This window comes from the organism of the source record quoted next, unplaced genomic scaffold, assembly GCF_019419815.1.
Source record: "Pyrus x bretschneideri cultivar Hongxiangsu unplaced genomic scaffold, Pyrus_bretschneideri_v1 Contig76, whole genome shotgun sequence".
NCBI lineage: Eukaryota > Viridiplantae > Streptophyta > Magnoliopsida > Rosales > Rosaceae > Pyrus > Pyrus x bretschneideri.
In genome coordinates this window covers 14,548-39,656 of record NW_025999816.1, presented here as the reverse complement: position 1 = coordinate 39,656, position 25,109 = coordinate 14,548, and the positions used below count along the sequence as shown (strand labels likewise).

Below are 25,109 nucleotides of genomic sequence, written 5' to 3'. Positions count from 1 at the left end.
ATATATTTGGAACCCCTGACAGGTGATATATTTACAGCTCGTTTTGCTAATTGTCACTTTGATGAGACAGTCTTCCCGTCGTTAGGAGGAGAAAAGATCGTTCCAGAAGAACAGCAAGAGCTGACATGGGTTGTACCTACCTTGTCTCATTTTGATTCACGTAACACTCAATGTGAAAATGAAGTGAAAATGATCGTTCATCTTCAAAGTATTGCCAATCAAATGCCAGATGCATTTAATGATGCTATGAAAGTGACAAAATCACATATACTAACTGCAAATGCACCTGCAAGAATTGATGTCCCTATTTGACAAAATAAAGTGGCAGCAAATGATTCATCTAGTGCACACCTGAAGCGTGGTAGACCCCTAGGTTCAAAAGATTCAGCCCCTCGAAAGAGAAAGACAAGGGCACATCTGAATCCAAATGAAATCATTCAGGAAAAGAAAGTGAATGAAAAATTTGCAATTCATGATTCTGTACTTCCAGAAAAAGAAAATGTCATTGATGAGACACATGTTCCTGAAGAGACAGCAGTACATGAAAGCAAAGAAATGTCCATAAATTATGCATGTACAAATGAATTGTGGGATTAGAATGAAATAATCATTGATGATATGTTTGCATTCACAGTAACCACTTAAATCATATTAAGTGATGATATTGAGCCTCGCTCTGTTGATGAATGCAAACAAAGACAATTGGCCTAAGTGAAAAGATGCAATCCAGGCAAAATTAAATTCCTTGGAAAGGCAGAGTGTTTTTGGACCGGTAGTCCAAACTCTGCCTGATGTAAATCCTGTGGGTTACAAATGGGTATTCACAAGAAAACGCAATGAGAAAAATAAGAATGCAAGATACAAAGCACGACTCGTTGCATAAGGCTTTTCACACAGACCTAGAATTGATTATAAGGAGACATATTCTCTTATAATGGATGCAACTACGTTCCGTTACTTAATAAGTTTAGTGGTTTCAGAAAAGCTTAACATGTGACTTATGGATGTCATCACTGCGTATTTATATGGAGAATTAGATACTGACATATACATGAAGGTCCCAAAAGGACTTAAGTTGCTTGAAACAACTAACAAACCACGAGGTATGCTCTCAATCAAATTAAGACGATCATTGTATGGGCTGAAACAATCTGGACGAATGTGGTATAATCGTCTCAGTGAATATTTGATCAAAGAAGAATATATCAACAATGTCATTTACCCTTGTGTGTTTATTCAGAAATCCAATTATGGATTTGCTATAATGGTAGTATATGTTAATGATATGAACCTAGTTAGAACTCTTGGAGAGCTCAATAAAACTGCTGAATATCTGAAAAGCAAATTTTAAATGAAAGACCTCGGGAAAACAAAATATTGTCTTGGCCTGCAGATCAAGCATTGTGCTAATGGAATTTTGGTCCACTAATCATCTTACATTGAAAAAATCCTAAAGCGATTTGGCATGAACAAGGCTTATCCACTCAGCACGCCAATGGTCGTTTATTCTTTGGACATTAAGAAAGATCCATTCCATCCAAAAGAAGATGATGAAATGGTCCTTGGTCCAGAAGTACCATATCTGAGTGCAATAGGTGCTTTATTGTACTTAGCGCAATGTACTAGACCACATATAGCTTTTTCAGTTAACTTGTTAGTAAGGTATAGCTCTGCTCCAACAATGCGTCATTGGAAAGGAGTCAAAGATGTTTTGTGATACCTTCGTGGGACAACAGACATGAGTCTCTTCTACTCAGGAAAATCCACAAATGACCAGATCCTTGCTGGATATACAGATGAAGGTTTCCTCTCTAATTCGTATAAAGCCCGCTTACAAACTGGATATGTGTTCACTAATGAAGATACATCAATCTCACGGCGCTCAACAAAGCAAACATTAGTTACTACATCTTCAAATCACTCATAAATACTTGCTTTACATGAAGCAAGTCGTGAATGTTCCTGGTTAAGATCAATGATCCATCATATCCGAAATTCATATGGTCTACCTTCGAAGACTGACAATTCAACTGTCATCCATGAAGATAATGCAGCATGTGTTGTCCAAATGAAGGAATGATTCATTAAGGGCGATAAGACTAAACACATATCGCCAAAGTTTTTCAGTGCACATGAGCTTCAGAAGGCTAAAGTTATTGAAATCAGACAAATCTGTTCCAATGAAAATCTGGCAGACCTGTTCACCAAGTCTCTACCAAAGTGCACGTTTTAGAAGTTAGTGCAGAGTATCAGATTACGTCGACTTACCAATCAGCTAAATTTGAAAAATGCGAAATCAGGGGAAGCATCCATGATACATGCTTGTTGTGTTCTTTTTCTTTCGACTAGGATTTTTCTCACAGGGTTTTTCATATCAAGATTTTAACAAGGCAACATAAGCATACTTAACACTATATCAACAATCCAAGTAAAGTTGTATTCTTTTTCCTTTGCTATGGTTTTTTCCCACTGGGTTTTTCCGAGCAAGGTTTTAACGAGGCAACTGATGTTGATATGTGGGTATCCAAGGGGGAGTGTTATAGAATTAGTGAGTGAATGCCCACTCAAAAGAATGCTCAAAGACTTAATGATTGTGAGTAATAGTGTTTGATACTTTCAAAAGTATCATCATTGTATTTTGATGGTTGTAGTTACGAGAGTCACTCTATAAATAGAGCATTCGATTTGTTATCAAATGCACTGCGAAAGAAAGCAAGAGAAATAATATCAATATCCCTCTCTCTCTTTATCTGCCATCCTTTTTTGTGTTATAGCTACTAAAGTTGTAGTGTGATATTTTGCACCTGCTTCGCTCCTGTCCTTAGAAAGGTTATCTCTCTAATTTTTGTCTATTTATAACAAATTAGAGATTTTTTTCATAACAAAATTAAAAATGGTATCGTACAAAAATCTCTCACTTGCTTAAAAAACGACGACCTCATAAAATGAAGGAGAATACAAATACGGCATCACTTATGTATACAACCCCATATAAGAGGAAAAATGTAAACGATTGTCTACGAAGAAGTATGACAAAAGTGGTAGTTAGCTTTTATTTTTTTAATTTTGTCGATGCCTTTTAAAGTAAAGCCACAGTTCTAAATAGGTCTATTAAGCTTAATTCTTTATGTCACGAAGTCAAAATCAAAGCCTACCATTTTAGGTCTCAATATGATTACTTCGAATTGCAAGACCTCATGAGAGTTGATTGCCATCTTCAATTGAATAGAGAGATTGAGATATTGAAAGACAGTAATGGAAAATGCTCTAAGTTTGGAGTATGCGATGCGGCCTAGAGTAAAGTTTATAGGCTAAAGCTGTATGGGCCTGGTTTTAACTTGGGCTATTCTTAGACCAAGTCAAAGTGGAGGCTAATTTTAAGTTGATATGTCGGAGACGGCCCAATATATTTTTGTAATTGCACTTATTCAATGAATGAAAATTCTACATTTTCAAACAATCAATTTTCATAATCATTCAGTACTACAGTCTGGTGGTATTCCTTTTTGCATATAAGTGAAATGTCTTAGGTACGAATCTTGTAGACGGTGAAGTCAAATTAAATTGTCTATTGTGTAATTTAGTTGAACTCCTCATTTCCTTTAGTGTAATATATCGTTGTACAAATAAAAACAAAATCAATTTCAGTAGGTTGTTAAAATGTCTACACTCTACATTAAAAAAAAAAAAAATTCAATTTCTGTAGAGTTGTTAAAATGTCTACACTCTACATTCTTCAACAAAAGGCTTTATGAAATTGGGGGAAAAAAGGAAGGGCACACAACTAAATAAATAAATATAGGAGAAGTTGCATGAGCCCCTAATCAATTACGAATATTAGGTCACGTGCTGTCAAATGTCAATTTCAGAATGTGTTGTGTTCTGTGTATAATTTAGACTTTAGGGGAGTGTTTGTTTGGCCTCGTTAAATTTTATTGGACTAGCTAGGATTAATAGTGAGTGAAATCCCATGTTTGTTAGCAGTTGGGACTATGTTTAATGGGATTAAAGGCGACTCGTCTAGGCGGTCTTAACGAGGTCCCCCGAAATTGGGTGGATTGCTAAGACCAGCTCCCTTTCGCCCCTTTCCGCTTCACTCTTCGTCAATTCTCTGCTTTCCCCCACCCGATTGCTATTTTTTTTTCCATAAGACTTATCTTCCAGCGAAGCCACCATGGATATGTGGTAAGAAACTCGATTCTCTGAGAAACCTATTTCGTGGAGTTTTGTAAATTCATCTTGTGGATTTCTACAGCCTTTCCCTTTTCAATACCAGATCCAACTCCCAAAATTTCAACCAGAAAACCAGAAAACCCAAAAAGTCAAAGACCCAAAAAACCCAAAAAATCCAAAAATCCAGAAAACTCAGAAACCGAAAGCAGATTCAACACCATATCCCACCTTTGAGCCATTCGCACATGCATCCTGCATCCAACTCCTAAATTTTCATTTTTTTTTTCTTGCTCTTTGGTTTGATTTTAAGATTTGCAAGGGATTTTGTGAGAGGAATAGAAGAGGCAGAGAGAGATTTGCAGTGAAGAGGAAGAGAGAGATTTGCAAAATATTTGGTTCTCTTCTTCTGAAAGCTTTTGCAGGCTTCTGGATGAAACATTAATTAGGGTTCTAAAAGTTAAATAGCTACATAATAATATTTTATAACTATAATATTTGTTTGTTTTTCATTTTCAAGGCAAAAGTAAATTAAAAATGATAAAAAACTGTAAATTAAAATTGATAAAAAACTAACTTGGATTCAAAAAATAATTTAGTCCATAGTTTAGTCTGGCGCTACATGAAACACCTCAATATTTTTATCCACTTTAGTCCAAGCCAAGCCAGTCCGGCTTAGTCCCATAAGTTAGGCCAGTCCAAAATAATCTAATACAACAAACGCACCCTAGAGGTATGCAGCACGAAAATTCTTTTGCCCAACATTTTTCTCAATTGCTTCTCGACACGTTTTCTTCTCTCAAAATAGGGAATACTATAACCACTATTATTATGATCGAGTGTTATTCTCTTCAATTGTAAGTAAGAGTGTTCGATTCTTATCAAAAGTAAAATTAAACTACTTTATTGATCGCTCATTGTGAGGTTTAGTCTACTTTCCTAATATTATTTGTTAAAAAAAAAAGATTTAGGGAGCCTTACTTATAGAGACATAAATATATACCATATTTCACACAACTCCACAATTTTTAAAACTTTACAAGGAGGGATAAAAAATCCAATAACAGAAAACCAAGCCTAACTAAAAAAGAAACGGACCAACTAAATTACGGCTTATGCCTCTCGACTATAACTGTTAATAAACGAACACGTTAACCACTACACGACAAAAAATCATAAAAACTAACTGATTTCCCTTTTCCCTTATTCAATACCCGCAATTTCATCTTCCCCAAACCTATCATTTCAAATTCCTATCACGCAAAAGATACTTCTCCAGAAAAGAAAAAAAAAATAAAACCCTAAAATATCCATAGTTTCTGACACTTTCAAGCCGGATTTTCAGTAAGTGATTCACAAAGTTCAACCGGATTTCGAGAAAGATCAGTGTTTCAAAGGTTTTCCTACTACTCAAAATCATCCTTTTGCATAATTATATTTCGAACTCTATCAAAAACGAATGCATTATCAAGTGTTTTTGCACTTGTTTTTGCAAAAGACAATTTTCAAAACTATAAAAAACGCATGCATTATCAAGTGTTTTTTGCACTTGATTTTACAAAAAATTCAGTGTTTTAGATGTTTCGGTTTCATTTTTTTAGTTTATATGTATACTGACTCTTCAATAACATCTGAAAAAGAAAATGAATATGCGTCTAAATTTTGTGAATAAAAACATTAACCGTCTAGTTTCGATGCTGCACTTTGAACTGATGCTGCACTTTGTAAATTAATTATGGTTCTACTTTCTGTTTGTAAATTGGTTTTGCACATAAATATGTTGTAGAAAAAGAAAAAAAAAAGAATTTGCATCAAGCTTGTGTTAAAACAATTATGCATCTACATTGTGCGTAAACAACCAATTTTGCATCTACCTTGTTTGCTAATTGATGTTGCATCTACTTGTGAACTAAATGACGCTGCATCTACTTGTGCGCTAAGTGATGCTATATCTAGCTTGTGTGCCTAGCATCTGCCCTTTTTCTTTTAGTTTGTCGTTTATATGACTTCATATTATTTGATTAAAAATTATACTCATTATCATTTCATTTTTTTTATGAAGATGACACCAAAAGTAAAACATTTTGCAACAAAAAATAAATCAGCTCCAAAATCTCATGCTATAAAGTGTCGGGCAACAAATGATAAGTATGTTCAAATAAAACTGAATCTTTTGGCCTTTGCAGAACTAATACAAGAGTTCAAGCCAAAACTTGATGAAAAACCAGAAGTCTTGGCATTCATTTACAAGACTTCAAGCTTCACTAGCCACGACTAGTGTTGGTGTGTTATGTTTTCTTCTCTGGCTTAACCCAGAGTCGTACAATTTTACCTTCGGGTGATGGACCATATTTTCTTCATTGGCGTAACTCGGTGTCGTATTTCTTCACTAGCATAACGTAGAGTCGTACAGCTTCACCTTCGCGTGATGGACTATACTTTCTCCACTGGCCTAACCCAATGTCGTACATATTCACCTTCAGGTGATGGATATGCCTTTGGGCGACTATGATACCACTACTGAGCACATTATATATTGTATATGTTTTACGAAGGTTTTATGACATGCTAAGGTTTTTAGAAAACCTACTACATAATATACTATATGAGTTTTCTAAAACTGGGGGTTAGTACGTTTGAAGAAAAGTTGGTTTTAGTTATTATTTATATTAAACTTGGCTCACTCACCTTTTGTTTTGCGCCCTCGACCTATGAACGAGGCATATGATCTGAACTTTGAGGCATTCCCATATCAATGAATTTATGTCCTCCTCTCTGTGTGAAGCTCTCTTGTAATCACACTTTTATATTATCCATTCTGCTTGTATTTCCGGATTAGTAGTATGCTTTGAACATGTTTGACACACCTCGACCGAGGTCGGAGCGTGCTGGCCGTCACACTAAGGTGACGTAGCCATGTGCACGTGCGGAAGCTAATAAAGTAGTAATTTAAAAGTACGAAATAAAATAAAACTAGCATACAAAGTACTAAAACAAGTGCTAGTAAGTGAGCTACAATTTCAGAGCAGGTCTACAGCAGCCCAAAGGAAAAGTTGCGAATAAAAGTACACCCGAAGGTGACCCTACGCTGGTGAGTATCTGTCAGAAAAGCCGGAAGAATCCTCTGGGAATACCACCGAAACTGCTAATCTACTAGAACCTGGAGGGGCGCAAAACAAAAGCGTGAGTGGGCAAAAACAAATCTTTCGAAAACCATTTATAGAAATACTTTCTAACCCCTCGCCGTAAAACCTGTATACTTCCCAGAAAATAAACATGTATACGTATGTATAAATATGCCAAACATGCTCAAAGGTATGTCAATCATGATCGCTAATATGCCATGCCGAAATCTCACAACGATATGCAAGTGCCCAGGTATAAACATATCAATATCATAACATCTGGCAGACGGAGTCACCTAGCGTGACCTGTACGGCTGCATCTAGAGCTCAAATCTCAATCTCAATATCTGAACCTGCCCACGAGTCGGAACCACCTAAAGTGGTCTGTACAACAGGCCTGGGTTTAACATATATATACGCTCTAGTGCTACGATCACGTGAAGGCTGTGCGAATAATCGCGGGTCACCTACGAGTCAGAACCACCTAAAGTGGTCTGTACGACAGGACTGTGCACCTAACTTGGATCCAAGCTGAGCGTGTGGTGCGGGAGGTGAACATCATGTGAAGGACTGTGCCCTACTCTGGGCGGGAGCACTAACACCGGGGGTGCAGGTTATGAGCTCTCTAATCATCTCAAACTACTGCTGAATGTAAATATAAATACCACTTACCTGGCACTTACCTGTGCGTCCACAGCACCCAATATGCATATGTATAAATATATGCAACTACTAATATAACCATCGATGCAAGAATAATGATGAAGTAATGCATGGCATAAACTAATAAACATTTATTAAATTCTGGGAAAAATATAGTATATAGGTATATACGGAAAACAAAAGCCCACTCATTGGTACGTGGAAGGGTCGTAGCCCCCCTGCCTCGAGTGCGAACGCTCTTCCTCGGGGTACGTGTCACCTATATGCGAAATAACTATAAAAACGTTAACTTTAAAGCACATAACCAACTTCTCGTAATAACTTCTCATACATTGCTCAAAATGGACAATTGAATATACCAACGCGCTCTACACAACCTCAGGATCACAACCATATTTTTAGAAAAATTTTCCTCCGCCGCACGCGCCCCCACGCCACCACCGTAGCACGATATTGTCCGCTTTGGGCCCCGACCACGCCTTCATGGTTTTGTTTTTGGGAACTCACACGAGAACTTCCCGATGGGCCACCCATCCTGGGAATGCTCTCGCGCACTACTCGCTTAACTTTGGAGTTCCTACGGAACCCGAAGCCAGTGAGCTCCCAAAAGGCCTTGTGCTAAGTAGGGATTGGAATATACATATAAGGATCACTCCCCTGGGCGATGTGGGATGTCACAATCCACCCCCCTTAGGGGCCCGACGTCCTCGTCGGCACATACGCGGCCAGGGTTAGGCTCTGATACCAATTGTCACATCCTGGCCCGGGCGGGACCACTTCCCGGGCCCGCTCCACCACCGTAGCACGATATTGTCCGCTTTGGGCCCCGACCACGCCCTCACGGTTTTGTTTTTGGGAACTCACACGAGAACTTCCCGATGGGTCACCCATCCTGGGAATGCTCTCGCGCACTACTCGCTTAACTTTGGAGTTCCTACGGAACCCGAAGCCAGTGAGCTCCCAAAAGGCCTTGTGCTAAGTAGGGATTGGAATATACATATAAGGATCACTCCCCTGGGCGATGTGGGATGTCACAGACGGCGTCAACTGATGCCGTTAGGAATATTCCGTCAAAACTGACAGATTCCATTAACGGCGTCAGGAATATTCCGTCAGAATTGACGGAATATTCCGTCAGAATTGACGGAATATTCCGTCACCTTCTCCGTTCAGTCTCCGGCGACGTCGCCGGTGCCGGAAATTGGAAAAACCTGCAACTTGGGTTTTCTCGCTCATTTTTCCAACATTTTTCACGTTTCTTGCACCAAATTAAACCTTAGAACTAGTAGAACACGTCCAAACAAGTTTTAAGGTCTAAAACTACAAGATTATACCTGTCCAAAAACTCCAAAATCGGCCAAGCTCGAACCAGGCTATTCTGACGTCCACTTCCGTCCAACGATACACTCCGAGGTTCCTTGGGACCTCACAAACACAACTACAAGCTTCAAAAGTCCAAAAACATGCTAGAATAAGTTTGCATGAATAGTAACTAAAACGGACTTCGTCGAATCGACGTGAAAACGGCTACAACCTTACCTGAAAATGGTATGGCTGTGCTCGCCTCGACCTCACGAGTCCAATGGTACCCTTAGTTTCTTCGATATGTGAGGATTTGGTGGGTTATGGGTTTGTCCGTACGTAATAAGGTGAGAACGGGAAGGGAGAGAGAGAGATGAGAGACAGAGAAAGGGTAGAGAGAGACAGTGAATGTGCAGGTGTGTGTGTGGCCCAACACATGCCACAATAAACAAAACAACCAACACACGTGACGAAAATGAACTAGGGGCAAATAAGTAATTTCACACGTGCGATCTAAAAATCCCGGGACGGGATGTCACAACCTTCCCACCTTAAAAGAATTTCGTCCCGAAATTCAAGACAACAAAGCAGCAACCCCTAGTGGTCATAGAACAAACGAGGATACAAATCCCTTATCCGATCTTCTGTCTCCCACGTAGCTTCCTCGACTGAATGATTCCTCCACAAAACTTTCACTAAGTTCACCGTCTTGTACCTCAGAACCTTCTCTTTCCAATCGATGATCGTCACCGGTTCCTCGTCATACGTCAAATCTGGATTAATCTCTAACGGTTGAGGAGGTATCTTTTGAGATGGATCAGCAACATAATGTCGGAGCATGGACACGTGAAAAACGTTATGCACTCTGGCCAACTCCGGAGGCAACTCCAACCTGTAAGCTACCTCGCCAACTCGTTCTGTGACCACGTATGGTCCGATGTACCTGGGGCTCAACTTCCCCTTCTTTCCAAACCGCACGACACCTCTCCACGGTGAGAGCTTCAGAAATACCCAGTCTCCGACCTCATACACTCTGTCCGTAGCATGCCGATCCGCTAGACTCTTCTGTCTGTCCTGAGCTGCTTTCAGGTTAGACTTAATTACCTGAACATTCTGGGTAGTCTCCTCGACAATCTCCGGACCCACTAAGACTCTTTCGCCAACCTCTGACCAACACAACGGTGTGCGACAAGCTCTGCCATACAATGCCTCAAATGGCGTCATGCCAATACTCGAGTGAAAACTGTTGTTGTAAGCGAATTCCATCAAATCCAACCGCTGGTGCCAAGCATCACCAAACTGTAACACCGAAGCTCGCAGCATATCCTCCAAAGTCTGAATAGTTCTCTCTGACTGTCCGTCAGTCTGTGGATGATACGCTGTACTGTAAAGTAATCTCGTGCCCAAAGCTTCCTGAAAAGCCACCCAAAACTTCGATGTGAATCGTGGATCACGATCCGAGACAATACTCACTGGGACACCATGATACTTCACCACCTTCGAGATAAACAACTCCGCTAAACGGCTCAAAGAATACTTCTCTCTTACAGGAATAAAATGAGTCGACTTAGTGAGTCGATCAACGATCACCCAAATGCCGTCAAAGCCATTTTGTGTACGCGGCAACTTGTACACAAAATCCATGGTGATATTTTCCCATTTCCACTCTGGAACGGGAAGCGGCTGCGACAACCCAAACGGCTTCTTCCTCTCTGCTTTAACCTGCTGACACACAGCACACCTGCTTACATACTCGGCTATCTCCCTCTTCATACCCGGCCAATAATAAAAGGGTCGAATGGTATGATACATTTTAGTAGCTCCTGGATGCATGGCATAAGCCGAGATATGTGCTTCATCGAGGATTTCTTTCTTCAACTCCACACTATTAGGCACGAACATTCTACCCTCAAGCATCAACATGCCATCCGAATCACGTACTCTGAGGTCTCGCCTCCTTCCTTGATCTCGAGCTTGGATTAGTTCTTGAGTCTCCTGATCAGCTACTTGAGCTTCAAGTACCCGATCAATAAAAATTGGCCTAACTTGAAAATTAGCAAGTAACGCCACTTCTCGATCTTCTGCTTCTAACGTCACTCCCGTAGCACGCAAGTTTGCCAAAAGAGGAACACGACTAGCGTACAACGCATTAATGCGGCCTTGTGACTTCCTGCTAAGTGCATCAGCCACTACGTTTGCACGACCAGGATGATAATCAATCGTGCAATCGTAATCGCTGAGCAACTCCAACCACCTCCGTTGACGAAGATTAAGTTCCTTCTGAGTAAAAAGATATTGGAGACTCTTGTGATCTGTAAAGATTCTACACTTCTCTCCGTAAAGATAGTGTCTCCACAACTTCAACGCAAAGATGATAGCAGCCAACTCTAAATCATGTGTAGGGTAATTCAACTCATGGGGTTTCAACTGCCGCGAAGCATAAGCAATCACCCTACCATGCTGCATCAATACACATCCCAGACCATTCAAGGAAGCATCGCTATAAACCTCGAAATCACCACTATCGTCTGGGAGTGCCAAAACAGGTGCATGAGTGAGACAATGCTTCAACTGCTGGAAACTCTGCTCACATCTATCATCCCACTCAAATTTAACATCCTTCCTCTTTAATCTCGTCAGTGGCGAGGCAATTACCGAAAAATCCTTAACGAATCTCCGATAATACCCCGCCAAGCCAAGGAAACTTCTCACCTCTGTGACGGTTCGTGGTTACTCCCAACTCTCCACAGCTGTGACCTTCTGAGGGTCCACCAAAATACCCTCAGCAGAAATGATGTGCCCCAAAAACGCAACTTGATCTAACCAGAACTGGCACTTGCTAAACTTAGCATATAACTGGTGTTCCCTCAACCTCTTCAACACCAAGGTAAGATGTCGAACATGCTCCGCTTTCGACTTAGAATACACCAGAATATCGTCAATGAAGATAATGACAAATCTATCCAAGTAAGGCTGGAACACCCGGTTCATCAAATCCATGAAGGCGGCTGGTGCATTCGTCAACCCAAATGGCATAACCAGAAACTCGTAATGACCATAACGAGTCTTGAATGCCATCTTAAGGACATCATCCCTACTGATCTTCAACTGATAGTAACCAGACCTCAAGTCTATTTTGGAAAACACACAAGCACCTCTCAGCTGATCGAACAAATCATCGATACGAGGCAATGGATAACGGTTTTTAATCGTCACCCGATTTAATTGCCTGTAATCGATGCACAACCTCAAAGTTTCATCCTTCTTCCTCACAAACAGAACTGGAGCGCCCCAAGGCGAAGTACTAGGCTGGATAAATCCCTTATCCACTAACTCCTGCAACTGAACCTTCAATTCCCTCAACTCTGCGGGAGCCATACGATAAGGAGTTAGAGAAATAGGATTAGTACCTGGAAGCAACTCAATGGTGAACTCCACGTCTCGATCTGGGGGTAGACTAGGTCAATCCTCGGGAAAAACATCAGGAAAGTGTCTGACCACTCTCACATCCTCAACTCTGTTAAGAACAGCCTTATCTAGCACCACGTGAGCTAGATAACCCTGACAACCTTTCGACAACAACTTTTTCGCTCGCAGCGCCGAAATAACGCCGTGTCTCACCCCACTCTGCTCACCCACAAAAGTAACCACAGGTAGTCCAGGTCGGTGAAATGTAACTACTTTCCCGTAACAGTCAATGTTGGCACGATAGAAGTGTAACCAATCCGTGCCCAGAATCACATCAAAGTCCACAATATCTAACGGGATAAGATCAGCTGACAAAGCAACACCCTCTACGATCACTGGACATCCTGGGTACACACAATCTACAACACATCTCTCTCCTCTAGGCATAGCGAACTCTAAATCGTACCCTAGAGGTGTGGGGCGAGGTTGCGTCACTTGAGCAAATGTATGAGAAATTACGGAATGTGTAGCTCCACAATCGATTAAGACTCTAGCAAAACAACCAAGAATGTTCAACGTACCCATAATCAAGTCTGGGTTGTTCTGAGCGTCCTGCAGAGAAATATTGTGAAGACGCCCCTGTCCCTGCTGACGCCCGCCACGGCCTCCGCTCGCCCGAACACCGCGTCCCTGAGCACCACGCCTCTGACTGGGCTGACCCGACTGTCTCGAAGACCCTGCACTGCTAGTGGCAATCTTACCTTGCTGATACTGTCCTCCCTGGTACCACTGAGAGCCACCCACTGGAGCTGGAGGATACGGCATATAGCCGCCCGAATACTGAGGATAGCCACCCTGAGAATAGGGGTCCTGAGGGTACTGATACTGCCCCGGAGCATAAGGGACAGCATCACCCTGATATTGGTAAGCACCACCTCGACCCTTCTGGCCGTAGCTACTAGGACCCTGGATCTGCTGGAGTGGTGCAGGTGGTGGCATAAAGGCCTGCTGCGGTTTCTGCTGCTGCTGACCCTGGGGACAATTCGCCGCTCTATGTCCCACCTGTCCACACGTGAAGCAACCACTGCTACCACGTCTACACTCGCCGAAATGCCGGTTGTTACACCTACGGCAAACTGGGGCTCTGCCTCGCCCACCATCGCCCTGCCTCTGGCCTCTGGCGCCACCAGAAAATCTACCTCCACGACCCTGTCCAGTGGCACTGAAGCCACCACTCGAAGAACTAGAACTAGCTCCACCTCTCTTGAAGTTCTGGGTCTGACGGGGCCCGAGCGATGCCTGACCCTTACCCTTGTCATCCTTCTTCTGGTTGCCGTCCTTCTCTTCATCACTGTCGCTCGACATATTCTCAGAGTCCTCGATCCTCAACAGTATCTCATAGAAGTCCTGGTAAGTCTCGCTGTGGACAGCAGTCGCCATAGAACGCCATCTCTTCCTGGTGCCCAAACGGAAACGACGGAGCATTTTTGCTGGATTACCAGCAACATCAGGATGGTAGCGGGACAGATCAGTAAACTTACGGTAGTACTCATTCGCCGACATCTTCCGCTGCTTCAGTTCGGTAAACTCCTGCTTCTTCCTATCGATGTACTCAGGGGGCACATATCTCCTCTTGAACAAATCCGTAAAGGCATTCCAATCCGTCCTCTGATCTGGAGTCAACCTACAAAGCTTCTGCTCCCACCAAGCTGCAGACTCCGTATCCAGAAACCACGAGGTCGTCTCGACCCACCTCTCCATAGGCAAGTTCCCCTGATTATGCAGCACACGGAAAGTCTTCTCTATGTGTTCCAGCCAGCGCTCTGCGCCCTCATGCCCCTCACTGCCCTTAAACTTATCTAACTTCAGATTGTACATAGTCTCCAGAGGAGTCCTCTGGGGAGGGCGCATCACTGACTGAAGGGCTGTAGCAAAAACCTCCCCCAACTAAGCAACATCGGGGAAGCTAGACTCAGAAGTACGACGTGGTTCCCGACGAGGCGGCATAATTCTGACAGAAGACACCAAAACCATTAGAATACTCACAAGGACACAGGACTGCCAAACCTAAGCTCTGATACCAAACTGACACACCCCGACCGAGGTCGGAGCGTGCTGGCCGTCACACTAAGGTGACGTAGCCATGTGCACGTGCGGAAGCTAATAAAGTAGTAATTTAAAAGTACGAAATAAAATAAAACTAGCATACAAAGTACTAAAACAAGTGCTAGTAAGTGAGATACAATTTCAAAGCAGGTCTACAGCAGCCCAAAGGAAAAGTTGCGAATAAAAGTACACTCGAAGGTGACCCTACGCTGGTGAGTATCTGTCAGAAAAGCCGGAAGAATCCTCTGGGAATACCACCGAAACTGCTAATCTACTAGAACCTGGAGGGGCGCAAAACAAAAGCGTGAGTGGGCAAAAACAAATCTTTCGAAAACCATTTATAGAAATACTTTCTAACCCCTCGCCGTAAAACCTGTATACTTCCTAGAAAATAAACATGTATACGTATGTATAAATATGCCAAACATGCTCAAAGGTATGTCAATCATGATCGATAATATGCCATGCCGAAATCTCACAACGATATGCAAGTGCCCAGGTATAAACATATCAATATCATAACATCTGGCAGCCGGAGTCACCTAGCGTGACCTGTACGGCTGCATCTAGAGCTCAAATCTCAATCTCAATATCTGAACCTGCCCACGAGTCAGAACCACCTAAAGTGGTCTGTACGACAGGCCTGGGTGTAACATATATATACGCTCTAGTGCTACGATCATGTGAAGGCTGTGCGAATAATCGCGGGTCACCTACGAGTCGGAACCACCTAAAGTGGTCTGTACGACAGGACTGTGCACCTAACTTGGATCCAAGCTGAGCGTGTGGTGCGGGAGGTGAACATCACGTGAAGGACTGTGCCCTACTCTGGGCGGGAGCACTAACACCGGGGGTGCAGGTTATGAGCTCTCTAATCATCTCAAACTACTGCTGAATGTAAATATAAATACCACTTACCTGACACTTACCTGTGCGTCCACAGCACCCAATATGCATATGTATAAATATATGCAACTACTAATATAACCATCGATGCAAGAATAATGATGAAGTAATGCATGGCATAAACTAATAAACATTTATTAAATTCTGGGAAAAATATAGTATATAGGTATATATGGAAAACAAAAGCCCACTCACTGGTACGTGGAAGGGTCGTAGCCCCCCTGCCTCGAGTGCGAACGCTCTTCCTCGGGGTACGTGTCACCTATATGCGAAATAACTATAAAAATGTTAACTTTAAAGCACATAATCAACTTCTCGTAATAACTTCTCATACATTGCTCAAAATAGACAATTGAATATACCAACGCGCTCTACACAACCTCAGGATCATAACCATATTTTTAGAAAAATTTTCCTCCGCCGCACGCGCCCCCACGCGCCGGCCAAGGCACGGCCACACGCGCCGGCCACGCGCAGGCACGTGTGGCGCACACTGACGGCGTCAACTGACGCCGTTAGGAATATTCCGTCAAAACTGACAGATTCCATTAACGGCATCAGGAATATTCCGTCAGAATTGACGAAATATTCCGTCACCTTCTCCGTTCAGTCTCCGGCGACGTCGCCGGCGCCGGAAATTGGAAAAACCTGCAACTTGGGTTTTCTCGCTCATTTTTCCACCATTTTTCACGTTTCTTGCACCAAATTAAACCTTAGAACTAGTAGAACACGTCCAAACAAGTTTTAAGGTCTAAAACTACAAGATTATACCTGTCCAAAAACTCCAAAATCGGCCAAGCTCGAACCAGGCTATTCTGACGTCCACTTCCGTCCAACGATACACTCCGAGGTTCCTTGGGACCTCACAAACACAACTACAAGCTTCAAAAGTCCAAAAACATGCTAGAATAAGTTTGCATGAATAGTAACTAAAACGGACTTCGTCGAATCGACGTGAAAACGGCTACAACCTTACCTGAAAATGGTATGGCTGTGCTCGCCTCGACCTCACGAGTCCAATGGTACCCTTAGTTTCTTCGATATGTGAGGATTTGGTGGGTTATGGGTTTGTCCGTACGTAATAAGGTGAGAACGAGAAGGGAGAGAGAGAGATGAGAGACAGAGACAGAGAAAGGGTAGAGAGAGACAATGAATGTGCAGGTGTGTGTGTGGCCCAACACATGCCACAATACACAAAACAACCAACACACGTGACGAAAATGAACTAGGGGCAAATAAGTAATTTCACACGTGCGATCTAAAAATCCCGGGACGGGATGTCACAATGTTCGTGCATCATCACTTCTTTTAAATGTTGACAGTTGAATATTCCCTTTCTATTAGTGATTAGTACATTATTATTATTTCGTTAAAGTTTGTATTCATTTTATCATTGGGTGGTTTCGGCGAAAATTTTATATGCATGGTTTACATGTTCTTGGCATATGTATAATTAAAGGGAACTTTAACGAAAAGCTCTCGGTACTGTTCATTTAAACAAAAAACCACATTTTTACACTAAAAAGCTAATCCTGATACTATTCACTTTACCCTTTATTTTGTTATTATCGTTAAAATTCAAAGTTTTCAAGCAATTTTCATTAATTTTCCTATAATTAAATAGCTTTTGTCACCCTTGGGTGTCGGTCAGCACGTGGCCAAGGGCGGATTCACATAAGGACCTGGGAGGTCCCAGGACCCATCGCCAATCCTAAATCGCTGCTATAAATTTTCCGGGGACCCCTTATACTCGAGCATGAGGTCTGTGCAGGTTGTAGGTTGCAAGTTGCAGTGGTTATCTTCTTCTCGGAGAAAATGACCGCACACGGAGAAGAAAGAAAATAGGGACCTTTCCTGCCTCTCTCCTCCTTGCTTCTACCATGGTCTCATTCATCAGTGCCACCCACTTCTCCTCCAACCTTTCTCTATCGTCTAGCGGGGGCAGTACATAAGCCCAAATTTTTCCAAATTATTTCAACCATCTTAGTAATTTTTCTTATGGGTGAAATTTCCTTCATAAGGTTAGTAAGATGGATATGATCTATAATGGGTTGGTGAATTTTGGAGGTGGAGCTGCCATGGCTTCGAGAGAATGGGGAGGGAGGCGGTTGGTGGAGGTATGACACTTTATTCTTAGTGAGAGAGAAAGTGGATGTTTGGAAACTAGTAAAAGAGAAAAATGGTGTGTTTGGTTAGAAAGATAGTGAGAGTTTGGGGAGAGTTTTATTTGACCGGTGTTTTAAATTTAGTGGTTCATATTAGATAATCAATAACTTAGGTACTCCCTAGTAACTTATGAAACCTCGTAATGGACGCCTGAATTATGTTTTTATAATTTGTAATATTGCTTTGCATATGATTTTTGAATGAAATGTATTATATTTAAATTTTCAATGTTATTTTTGTCTATAAATTTTTTGACCTTTATAATTGGGACCCCTTGAGTTTAAAATTCTGGATCCGCCACTACACGTGGCCATCTCGGTGTCATTGGAAACCGGGATTGAGGTGTGTCAAAATTTCCATAAATGACAAGTTATATACAAGTTTGGGAAGAATGTGTTTTCTTCATGACTAATCTATCGCCTCAAATTTAAATAAAATATGCAGATTGATACTCATTTTTTCATTCATTATTTCATTAACTCTAATTAGTTATCCAATTCAATTAAATCCTAGATATCAAATGAGAAGGGCAAAAAGGTAAAACCCATCGTACCATTCCACAAAAATGGTTTTCGCAGTTGCAAATGAGAACAATAATACACAAACGAGGTGTGTTTCATCCATTTATAATTTGTATGGTTCATTATCAATTTACCAAAAAAATAGTCACTGTGGACTTGGCCGGTACACAAGGATTGGATTGGATTGGACTGGGACCTGGGTGTGTGCTGTTAATTGCAGTCTAATCCGCATTCCTCCAGGGTTGGGTCATCTGACTTGGCCAAGAACGGATTAACCCGAACCCATAAAAGCGAAAAGATGGAAGCCAGCATTATTGACCACACTATAATGATTGTAGGAGTCCTGTTCTGCCTACCAAGCAGACCCTTGAGGAAAGGATAGAGGTGAATGATCACCCAGAACGCAAACAAGAGCTTACCTAACAGTGGCCCCCATGACTCATAACCGTTGTTTATTGCATTCGACACTCCGGCAACTACTCCGATCAAGTTTATAATAAGCAACGTCGTTGGTGGGATGAGCAATGTGGTCCACTTAAATGCATACAGCTCTGAGAAATCTGCGTCGTCCCCAGCTTTTGATGTCACCGTAAAGTTTGTATCAACGCCGGCTAGCACCTTTAGAATCCCTTGAAACACGGCAAACAAATGCGCCGACACCCCACCAATCACCCAAAACTGCTCATTTCTCCACCATTCGTCGATGCCAACTCCACTCCATCTCATTTCCAATACGCTCGTTGTAAAAATGCAGATAAAAAGAGACAGAAACCACAAGCTAGCCACATTGTTGAGCTGCACACAAGTAAAAAAATCAACATTAGATGCATATATCATCGCCTAGGCAGGCAAGCCAACAAGTAGATGAGGTCGGTTTGATCCATCAAACTGTATGTTTATACCTCTGGAGTGATGAACTTTCCTGTTAGCAGACATACAGCAGGTAGAGTGCAATAAGCAAGAAGTGGAATTGATGTCCATGGGTACACAGTAGCGTTTATGTAAGACAGACGCTCCAACCACTTCAGACCCCGTCCATACCCATACCAGAGAGGGCAATGCCTGCTCAAGAATATTTCAATTGATCCAAGGGCCCACCGAAGGACTTGGTGCAAACGATCGGAAATATTAATGGGGGCTGATCCCTTAAATGCCGGCCTTGCAGGGATACAGTATATCGATCTCCAACCGTGACAATGCATTTTAAAGCCTATCAGGATATCCTCTGTAACTGAACCGTATATCCAGCCGACCTGGATTGGGAGGAAGCGTATTGAGCAAGCAAAGAGAAAAAAAGGGCTATACGGTTAATCAACTCATGAATTGGATCACCATCTTACCTCCTTTCCCCATTCTGTTTTATCTTCATAGCCACAACTAATTACATGGATGGCTTCTTTAAGCAGAGATGCTGGCCTAGTGCTTTTCAGAGTCCCGCCATCCTCCAGCAAGGTGGATGCAACAAACACCGGAGACTGCCCAAATTTCTTTTTCAGCTCATCATCAGACATTAGAGTCAAGTTTTCAACTTCAACACCTGAAGATAAGATGTTCTCAAGTCAAAAGGAAAACCGAGATTGGTGGGAAACAAGGAAAACTTAGGTTTATCTATATCCATAATACATAATAAAGAACCTATCTCCACAAAGGTAGCAAGTGTTCATCTGCCAACAACGCTGGCAGAAAAGATAATATCAAACCTTCCCTAGTTTAAGGAATACAAATCAATCATGACTTATAAAGTAGATTTTCACACACATTTTCCTAAGTGAGCAGTACTGAAGTTTGTCCTTTGCATTTGCACATGCTGGATGTACACACATTGCATTTCATAATCCTGAAGTATAAAAACAGACAAGTAAATACCAAAGACGGATTTGAAGCTTGGTGAAAAGTGCAGATTGTAAGTAACCAATTGAAAACAGAGTTAAAAATCTATGCTTTTGCAATGGTGAGATATTTTCACAAAGGAGTCTAGTGCAGTACGCATCCACAGTATAAAGTATGCCATTAAAAAGAACTTATTTATTTTCCCTCATACTGTGGAAGGCAAGGGATTACGTTTATTGTTCTCTTCGACACCCTCCTGATCAGAGACATTTATCAAAACTATTGTATCTTCCTTCCTGGAATTTCTCTTCTTCTTTTCAGTCTTGGGTTTATTGGCCTTCTGCTTCCTTTTTCCAGAAAAACAGTTTCCGCAACAGCACCATTTTGGCAAGCAGTTGCATGTCCTAGTTGGTGGCTTTTTTGTTTTTGGAGCATCATAACCATAGAGAGCCTGCCTTCTGAAGACACATCCAGTCCCAACATAGATAGGCCCTTGGATCCCATCCAAACCTTTCATGTTAATCTGTTATTGGTGATGATGACTTAGATGTTAACTTTGAAATAGAAGAAAAATGAATGGAAAAAGCAACAAAGCAATCTCACTGTCTACAGATACTTACATCAAAGAACACTCTGTTTCTGTTGGCATATCTGTCATGCCTATCAATACCATCGAATCTTTGTGGGAACTGGACATAGCACACTCTCTTTCCTAGCAACGGATCCATCATGAAACACATTGATTCTCTAAGAGCCTTACTATTATTGATGTAGTGATCACAATCCAAGTTCAGCAAGTAAGGTGCATTTGTTAGAACAGCAGAGACTCTTACCTGTTTTGACATACAAGATGACAAGAAAATGAAACTCCAGAGTAAAAAAAAAGGGGGGGGGCGGGAGAGAGAGAGAGAGAGAGAGAGAGAGAGAGAGAGAGAGAGAGAGAGAGAGAGAGAGAGAGAGAGCACATAGTTCTATCAACTGCTATCGATGTGGAGCTCAAGAAGCCTCTCTTTCTCCCTTTCAATTTACTTACCAAAGCATTCATTGCTCCAGCCTTTTTGTGGTGATTAAACCCATGTCTTTTTTCTCTAGAAACATATACCAGGCGTGGTAATTCTTTCTTATCTGTCTCATGTCTTCCACTTTGGCCAAGAAAAACCTAAAAAGGTGCATATAACTGTTATATGCCAAAGTGCATTACAACTTTACATGCACAATAAAGAAATCAAATTCCCATGTGACATACCTGAATCATCCCAGGATGATCACGAACATTATTTCCAGGCCATGGAGTTCCATCCTGCATTGTCCATCCTTCTTCTGGAACCTTCTGAGCTTTAACAACCAATGCATTTATTCGAACTTTGAACTCTTCATACTCTCTCTGCAAAGATAGTGACAAGAATATATACTATGTTCTCTGCAATGAGTGATGAGGAAGTATCCACTGTTAGTAACCCTCATTACCTTCATTGCTCTTCGTTCTTTCACAAATGATGGAAGCACCTTATCTTTTAGATAATCTATCTTTTCTGCAAAATACCATTCAGGTGCCCGTGGTTCTATGCTAAACTTCTTGCAGAAAGGGACCCACTTCCTAGCAAATTCTGATGTTTCTGACAGTGCCTCGAATGTCAACATAGATGCACCATCATCCGAAACATAACATGACACCTTGTCAACAGGGTAGTCCACTGCTAGAATAGAAAGTACAGTGTTTGCAGTCACCAAAGGAGGCTCCTTCAGTGGATCAACTGTACTGACATAAATATCAACTGGACAAAGTTGTGAAGGTTGGCCTTCCTTCTCGTACCTGGAAAAAGGAGAATTAGCATGAATTGTGATAACGTTCACAGTCGGACCAAAAGGAAAGTTACATTAACATGTGATAATCAAATGGCTTACCTTAGGGATAATCTATCCAGATAAGTTTCTCTATCAATGGGAAACCACTTTGGGAACTGATCAAGAATCCATGAAACAGCAAACCAAATCTCACAAATTACTGAGATGAGCCACAATGCATATGCATCATTTACAGGATGCATGACCCGATAATGAAAGAAGAATCCAAGAGCAACAAGTCGAATAATGATGATCATTCGATAAGGGTTGATTTGTCCCGATGGAATAGGCAACTTTCTTGACAAGGGCTGTCTTGCCTCATCCATTCTGATCCATGAGTGGCACAAAGAATTTTCATTGATCAGCAATCCTTGGATATTTCAAACACTACGGTATTGGAAATATTAAAACTAACTTTATAGTAGAGAAAATCGCGTAACTAAAATGTTTAAATGCAGCAAGTCACAACCTCAAAAGACATGAGCAATGCTGCATGCATAGGAGCACTTACAGTGGTAGATCAGGGCCATTGTCATTCCCGTCATAGTCCCAATCTTTGGCACCATTTTCATGTTTCATCATCTGTAATTTCTCTTGTTTTTGGTTCCAACTCTCCATCCTCTCCTTCCAAGCAACACTACCGTAGCCATAAGCAGCCATGTCTTTGGAAGGATCCATGGCTCTGGGTTGTACTGCAAAAAAGGTAGATGTGAACCCATTCAAGCTAACAAATAGAGGATGAGTACCCAAGATGGGTAAGTGTGAGAGTAAGGTGATTAATTTGGGGCATGTGAATTTCGTGAGGAGTAAGATATTTACCTAGAAGGACATGGTCTGAGGAAAGAATGGGGTGGTTCCTTTTTCCTCCAGCAGCAGTTCCCATGAAAGAAGGGATCAAAGCATGTTGTTCAAGAGGGATATCATGATCAGCCTGCGTGAAAAACTCACAACCATTAAAAGAAAAAAGCAAACAACTAAAGAAACAAGGAAAGAAAAAAGAGTGGTACAGCCGTGAAGTATGGATCAATGAATTAAGAAAGCAATTTTACACAATTGAGCGAATTCAATTGAATTTGTGAGTACCATTTGACTGTTAGTAAGGAGTGGAAGTTGGGACATGGGATGAGAGAAACCAGAGTCAGAAGCGCAACCATAGCTCATGTGGCCGTCTGCAGAAAGCGCATGTTGCATATCTTGTCTGCTCCTTGCATCAAAAGTGAATTCGTACTCGAGGTCATCGATGCCATCTTCTTCTTCATCACCTTGGACCCTGGCACACCCTGCCGGCCAAAAAGAACATCGGTGAGACTAATTAAATAAACTGATAAAGTTGTATAAATGATTTAATTATTCAGCAATGGTATAGTACTAGAAGTAGTAATAGAACTGGTTTAGCGTTTAGGTAATAGGTATCCACCCTTAAGCCTTTTGAAGCGGGTCTTGCACTTAGGACAGAGTTGGGTACCCTCACTGCGCTCGTATTCATAGCAAGTTGGGCATATGGGAAAGGCACACTCGTTACAGGCGACGAACAGCTCCCCGTCTGCAGTTAGGCCTACATCGTCTTCACAAATCTGGCAAATCTGCCCCTTCAACACTTTGGCCTGTACAATAGCAGAACCAACACATGCCGGTTGATTGCCGACCAAATAGTACAAATACAACGAGTCATTCGTTCATTCATCTATAGGTCATATTAATTTGACAATAACATAGTTCATCAGTGAACGAAAGAAATGATTAAGTCATAAATTAGCAATGAAAACATGCATGTATAAATATGAAAGTGAAGTAGGAGGTAGCAGGTAGGAAGAGGGAGGGAGGGCAAAGAGCATTATTTACATTTAGAGAAGATGATTCCCCATCATGACGTTCACGATCACGATCACCGCAGATGACCACAAGTTTATTCAGGTTGTGAGATCCCGCAACTAAACCACCACTTACCTCCATTTCAGATCGAAATTTAGAATTTGAAAATTGAAATATTGCTGCTCTGCTGCTACACTATTACGCACTATACTATCAGGCCGATGGTAGCTAACTATAGATAGCTACTTTAGTTGATGTCTGCATTTCAATTATAAATGCAGTAATAATCAACCGCTCATCCTTTTTGAAGTGACTTAATCAGAAAGAAATCATATAAAAATTAAATAAACAAACAAAATCTCCCTCCCTCAGATCCTTATACATGGTTACTCAACCAGTTAGCAACCATGAAGACATGAACTCAATCTCTTCTTCTCCTTGGATGGTCTTGGTGGATCATGTTAATTGTTGTGGGATAAGTTGTCTTCATCGTCTTATCAATATCTCAGCCGCCACACACAGCCCATAGCGAGCCTCATACACTCATACTTCTACAGTAGTACTATTCCTAACGGTAACAACTAACAACTGAGTCTGCCTGTTCAAAACTAAACGAAACTGTGAGCGTGAGTGAATATTGATAATCGCATTCGCCCGGCATCAGCTGCAACATTAATAAACCAAACACAAAACGGACAACGGCGGGATCAACAACGACAGATGACTAATCACCGATTAAACCAAGGCCTATTATTTCATGACTTTAAGAAATCAGCCACAACTCAACAACCATTTTCATCGTTCTCGTCTTTTTTTATTAATTTTATTTTTACAGATATTAAAGAAATTTTAAAAAAAGTATAACAAGAGGTCAAGAACAATAATAAATAACAAATATTTGCTCTGATTGCTAGAGTTTTTCTCTTTAATGTCACAGTATTTCAAGTTCTCATTCTTCGTCTGTCAATAGAGTAAATTAAAATAGTAAAGAACAATTACAAGAAATATGAAAAATAGAAGAAATTCCAATGACAATAGGAATCACACCCAAGTAAACTACAATGAGTGTGTTCAAATTAATGTAAATATATTGACAATTGCAAAAATTGCAGTGTCGTTAAGACATATTTCGCTGTATTGTTGGTGTATGTAATTCGTTTTTATTATAAAAAATCTTTGAAATTGGCCCAAGACAACATAATATTTATAGGTTTACAACCCTAACGTAAAAAGGAAGACATGTTAATTACATGAA

At 41.3% G+C, this 25,109-nt stretch overlaps 1 protein-coding gene and 1 pseudogene across 4 annotated transcripts; both read right to left on the bottom strand.

Moving 5' to 3' along the window:
- Window positions 1–7,253: 7,253 nt before the first annotated feature.
- LOC125472879 lies at window positions 7,254–14,546 on the bottom strand (annotated as a pseudogene).
- A 3,885-nt stretch (window positions 14,547–18,431) lies between these two features.
- Window positions 18,432–24,225, bottom strand: LOC103961795 (probable cellulose synthase A catalytic subunit 3 [UDP-forming]). 4 transcript variants are annotated; one of them, XM_048574965.1, is made up of 14 exons: window positions 23,885–24,225; window positions 23,460–23,646; window positions 23,084–23,322; window positions 22,862–22,973; window positions 22,554–22,734; window positions 22,103–22,369; window positions 21,665–22,010; window positions 21,444–21,581; window positions 21,231–21,356; window positions 20,818–21,030; window positions 20,429–20,720; window positions 19,708–19,904; window positions 19,270–19,620; window positions 18,432–19,162 (listed from the first exon to the last, which is right to left on the bottom strand). In XM_048574965.1, exons 1-14 carry the CDS (start codon window positions 23,993–23,995, stop codon window positions 18,578–18,580), a joined length of 3,345 nt encoding a protein of 1,114 aa, XP_048430922.1. In that variant the 5' UTR covers window positions 23,996–24,225; the 3' UTR covers window positions 18,432–18,577. The 4 variants fall into 4 exon arrangements, with proteins under 4 accessions (XP_048430922.1, XP_009372681.2, XP_048430923.1 ...); XM_009374406.3 differs by having other exon boundaries at window positions 23,126–23,322; XM_048574966.1 differs by having other exon boundaries at window positions 23,126–23,322; window positions 23,460–23,631.
- Window positions 24,226–25,109: the final 884 nt, after the last annotated feature.